The following is a 4543-nucleotide window of genomic DNA, read 5'->3' on the forward strand; positions in this document are numbered from 1 at the left end:
GCCCAGGAGTTGGAGGTTGCTGTGAGCTGTGATGCCATGGCACTCTACCCAGGGGGATAGCTTGAGGCTCTGTCTCAAAAAAAAAAAAAAAAATTCAATATTCAACCTATTTGAATGGCATTCTTTTTAGAACTTTCATGGCGTTTGTAACCATAAAACTAGTATTACATGTTTACTATGGTGAATTTATAAAAATCAAATACGTAGAAGAAAAAAATTCCTGTAATTACTCAAAGATGACTTGATAATACATTTTGGTCTGGATTTAATACTTTTTTCATACCTGTATACAAACATGCATTTCTTTGTTACAGCCATGGTATCTTATATATATTGCTGTCATACAGTGAAATGGTGTTAAGTATTTTGAATCAGAAAGGAAGTAGATATCTTCAGCTGTGCCAGCTGTTACCATAGAGATGTTTTATGATGATAGCTGTTTGTTAATATTCACTTTTTGTTTTTCAGCCTTGATTTTGAAACAGTTTTTTTTATCTTGTTCTACTTTTGAGAAATTATTTAGTTATATAATGCTGGTTTTCATAGAAGTGGAAGAAAAAGAGATATTAATTTCATAAGTGAATATAGGTTGAGCATCCCAAATTTGAAAGTCTAAAATCTGGAATGCTCCAAAATCCAAAATTTTTGAGCATGGACATGTTATGTTGCTCAGAGGAAATGGCTCATTGGAGGTTATTTTTGGATTTGAGATGCTCAAGCAGCAAGTTCTTTACAAATATCCCAAAATCTGAAACTCAGAATGTTTCTGCTCCTAAGTATTTCGGTTAAAGGTTACTATGTATTGTCAAATATTAATCGTCAATCAGATGTCAAGGAATTGATTTAGAATTAAAATGAAAGACTACATGTTTAAGAATGGATATTTTTATTTCCTTATAAACGTTAACTTGAATTTTTTTCATTTAATATTCATTCATTATGTGGGATCCATTTTTTGTTTGTTTTTTCGAGACAGAGTCTTCACTATGTCTTCTCAGTAGAGTGCTGTAGCGTCACAGCTCACAGCAACCTTAAACTCTTGGGCTTAAGTGATTCTCTTGCCTTAGCCTCCCGAGTAGCTCAGACTATAGGCACCCACCACAACACCGGCTATTTTTTGGTTGCAGTTGTCTTTGTTGTTTAGCAGGCCCGGGGCAGGCTCGAACCCACCAGCCTTGGTATATGTGGCCAGCACCCTACTCACTGAGCTACAGGCACCAAGCCCCACTTACAGTTTGGATTCAGGAATTCTTTCAAAACTATAGCAATGATAGTGAATTTTTTTTTTCATTGAACTGTTAGAAAGTTAAAGAAAGAGTAACTGGAGGACACTGCTCAAGAGGCTGGCGAGCCCCCAGGAGAGTGGGGGAGCCGTGGACAGGAGCTTATGAGGGCGGCCCCTCTGCCTGAGGATCACACTGGGCTCACCTCCCGCCTCCAACATTTGGCTGTTTGCCAGATTTGACTGTGTGTGCTGGCCTGTGCCAACCTATTTCCTCAGCAGGGTCTGACTTCGTAGGCCTCTGCTGCAATACAGGGCTGGAGGTGATGGGCTTTGTGAATCAAGTCTCCTGCCTCTTCAGTGACTTGTGCTCAGATATCGTCTTTTCAGGGAGGTTTATATTTAGAATTTGTTTTTTCCTTCCTATCCTTTCTATTGTTTTCTGTGGCATTAATATCTGTTCTCTTCCTGTGTGCTTGAAAATAAAGCTCCTTCCATATTTTTCCTCAGTGTCAGAACCTCCATGACTCAGAGCACTTAACGTGGCTCATTGTGAATCACATTCAAGATCTAATTAGCCTGTCCCAGGAGCCTCCAGTGCAAGACTTCATTAGCGCCGTTCATCGCAATTCTGCTGCTAGTGGTCTATTCATCCAGGCCATCCAGTCTCGCTGTGAGGACCTCTCGTCCGTGAGTCTGCACCCTGCCAGCTATCATCAGCTGTAGTTTCCTCTGCCTTGAAAATGGCTTATTAGAATTTTTAAAGTGTTGGCTCAGCACCTGTGGCTCAAGTGGCTAAGGCGCCAGCCACATACACCTAAGGTGGCAGGTTCGAATCCAGCCTGGGCCGCCAAAAAACAACAATGATGGCTGCAACCAAAAAATAGCCGGGCGCTGTGGCGGGTGCCTGTGGTCCCAGCTACTTGGGATGTAGAGGCAGGAGACTCGCTTGAGCCCAGGAGTTGGAGGTTGCTGTGAGCTGTGATGCCACGGCACTCTACCCAGGGTGATAGCTTAAGGCTATGTCTCAAAAAAAAAAGTTAAAAAAAATTTTTTTTAAAGTGTTGATTTCCAGTTGGCGTAGTAATCATCTCTTGTTCCTTTCTTTCCTCCAACTTCAGCCAACCACTCTGAAGAAAACTCTGCAGTGCCTGGAAGGGATCCATCTCAGCCAGTCAGGTGCTGTGCTCACGCTGTATGTGGACAGGCTTCTGTGTACCCACTTCCGTGTGCTGGCTCGCATGGTGGACATCCTTGCCTGTCGCCGGGTAGAAATGCTTTTGGCTGCAAATTTACAGGTACTAGGAATACACTTTGATAGTGATTTATATTGAAAACTTAGTAGGGTAAGCAAAACAGTTGGCTCTCCATTTTTTTTCCAGAGGCCTGGTTTTCTTGTGGCTACTGGTGGGAATAGCTAGTGCGTGCACAAGCACATAGCATTCATGGTGTGTCTGGTCTGCTGCTTGTACTTGTTTCTAGTCTGCCCCTTGCTAGAATAATTCATATACATCAGTTTATCCTTTTTAAGTGAGTGTGAGGTTATGTTTGTTCATTATGCATTAAACTCACTAGTATGTTCTTGTTCACTATAGAGCAGCATGGCCCAGTTGCCAGGGGAAGAACTCAACAGAATCCAGGAGTACCTTCAGCGCAGTGGGCTGGCCCAGAGGTAATGCTGGGAACACTAGACCGTTCATTTTCAGATCATCCGGCATTTAAAGGATATAGATTTGTATGAGGATAAATCACAGGACAAGAAGCTGATGTGCCCTATAGATGGGTTTGCTGTAGAAGAGACATGATAGGAAACCTTCCTGCACTCACAAGAATGGAATCTCACTGTATAACAAGTAGGAGACGACTGTCACACTTTATCTGTGATGTGCGTGGAGGCTGCTTCTGTTCCTGTCAGCCAGTTGAGGGGAAGTAGACATTGATGTGACCTCTTCTCGGATAAGTAGAGTTTGACAAGTGAGAATGTAGGTTATTAGCTCTACCTCAGCAAAATCAAAGTATGTGATCCAATTTCTAAGAGCTGGTAAACCTGAAAAACATTACTCAATTCTTAGCATGGAAGAATTACATCTTGTCAAAATTTTATCTCTGTATAGCTATTTAGTCATTTACTTTTGTTTGAAAAATCTTTTAGAAGTCTTTATCAGAAATCCTTATATTCCTTCACGGGCTAAAGTTCTCAAAGTAGGAAACAAATAAACAAAAAAACCAAAAAAGAAATCCTTACATCTCTCGTGTGAGTATAGTTCCGTGAATGTGAAATAGATTAAGAGAAGCTTTTACTTTTTTTTATTCTATGAGGGGAAAATGTGTGTGTGAGAGAGAGAGAGAGAGACAGAATGAATATAGTCTTTGTGATTTCAGTCTTTTATTTTTATTTGTTTTTCGAGACAGTCTTACTCTGTTGCCTCTGGTAAAGTGCCATGATGTCATAGCTCGCAGCAACCTCAAACTCTTGGGCTCAAGAGATCCTCTTGCCTCAGTCTCTTGAATAGCTAGGACTCCACATGCCCCACCACAATACCCAGCTATTTTTTTCTTTTCCTTTCTTTTTTATTTATTTATTTTTTTTTTAAATTTTTATTTATTTTAGAGACAGGGTCTCAGTCTCCCAGAGTGCTTCGATTATAGGCCCGATTTGATTTGATTTGATTTCATTTCATTTCATTTCACTTCTTTCTTTCTTTCTTTCTTTTTTTCTTTCTTTCTTTCTTTCTTTCTTTCTTTCTTTCTTTCTTTCTTTCATTGAGACAGAGTCTTACTATGTTGCTTGAGTAGAGTGCTGTGGCATCACAGCTCACAGTAACCTCAAATTCTTAGGCTTAAGTGATTCTCTTGCCTCAGCCTGCCAAGTAGCTGGGACAACAGGCACCTGCCACAACACTCAGCTATTTTTGTTGTTGTTGCAGTTGTCATTGTTATTTAGCAGGCCCCGGCTGGGTTCAAACCCACCGGCCTCAGTGCATGTGGCGAGTACCTTGTTGGTGGTATTTTTAAATGGGAGAGGACATGATTTGGTGGGCAGCCTGCAATTCGTTACGGTTTTTCAGTCTACAGGGTCAGTTAGGTTGTAATTTGCATTTTGAAGTAGTCACTTTTATAGCAGATGGTGAGAAATCAAACTATCATTATTATTACTTTTGACTGCAGATTTAATCTTTAAATAAAGATAAGGAAGATTAAAAGATTGTAATTGGCTCGGCGCCTATGGCTCAACCGGCTAAGGCGCCAGCCACGTACACCTAAGGTGGTGGGTTCGAATCCCCAGCCCGGACCCGCCAAACAACAATGATGGCTGCAACC

General features: G+C 41.1%; 1 protein-coding gene across 1 annotated transcript in view; it reads left to right on the forward strand.

The window, feature by feature from the left end:
* The window catches only part of HTT (huntingtin), a 152692-nt gene that overhangs the window by 114601 nt on the left and 33548 nt on the right, over positions 1-4543 (forward strand). Inside the window, exons 44-46 of the mRNA XM_012812276.2 lie at positions 1733-1912; positions 2344-2520; positions 2818-2894. Coding sequence (XP_012667730.2) covers positions 1733-1912; positions 2344-2520; positions 2818-2894 — 434 coding nt within the window. The remainder of the gene's footprint in view (positions 1-1732; positions 1913-2343; positions 2521-2817; positions 2895-4543) is intronic.

This window comes from Otolemur garnettii, unplaced genomic scaffold (assembly GCF_000181295.1).
Source record: "Otolemur garnettii isolate 467f Iridium unplaced genomic scaffold, OtoGar3 scaffold00198, whole genome shotgun sequence".
NCBI lineage: Eukaryota > Metazoa > Chordata > Mammalia > Primates > Galagidae > Otolemur > Otolemur garnettii.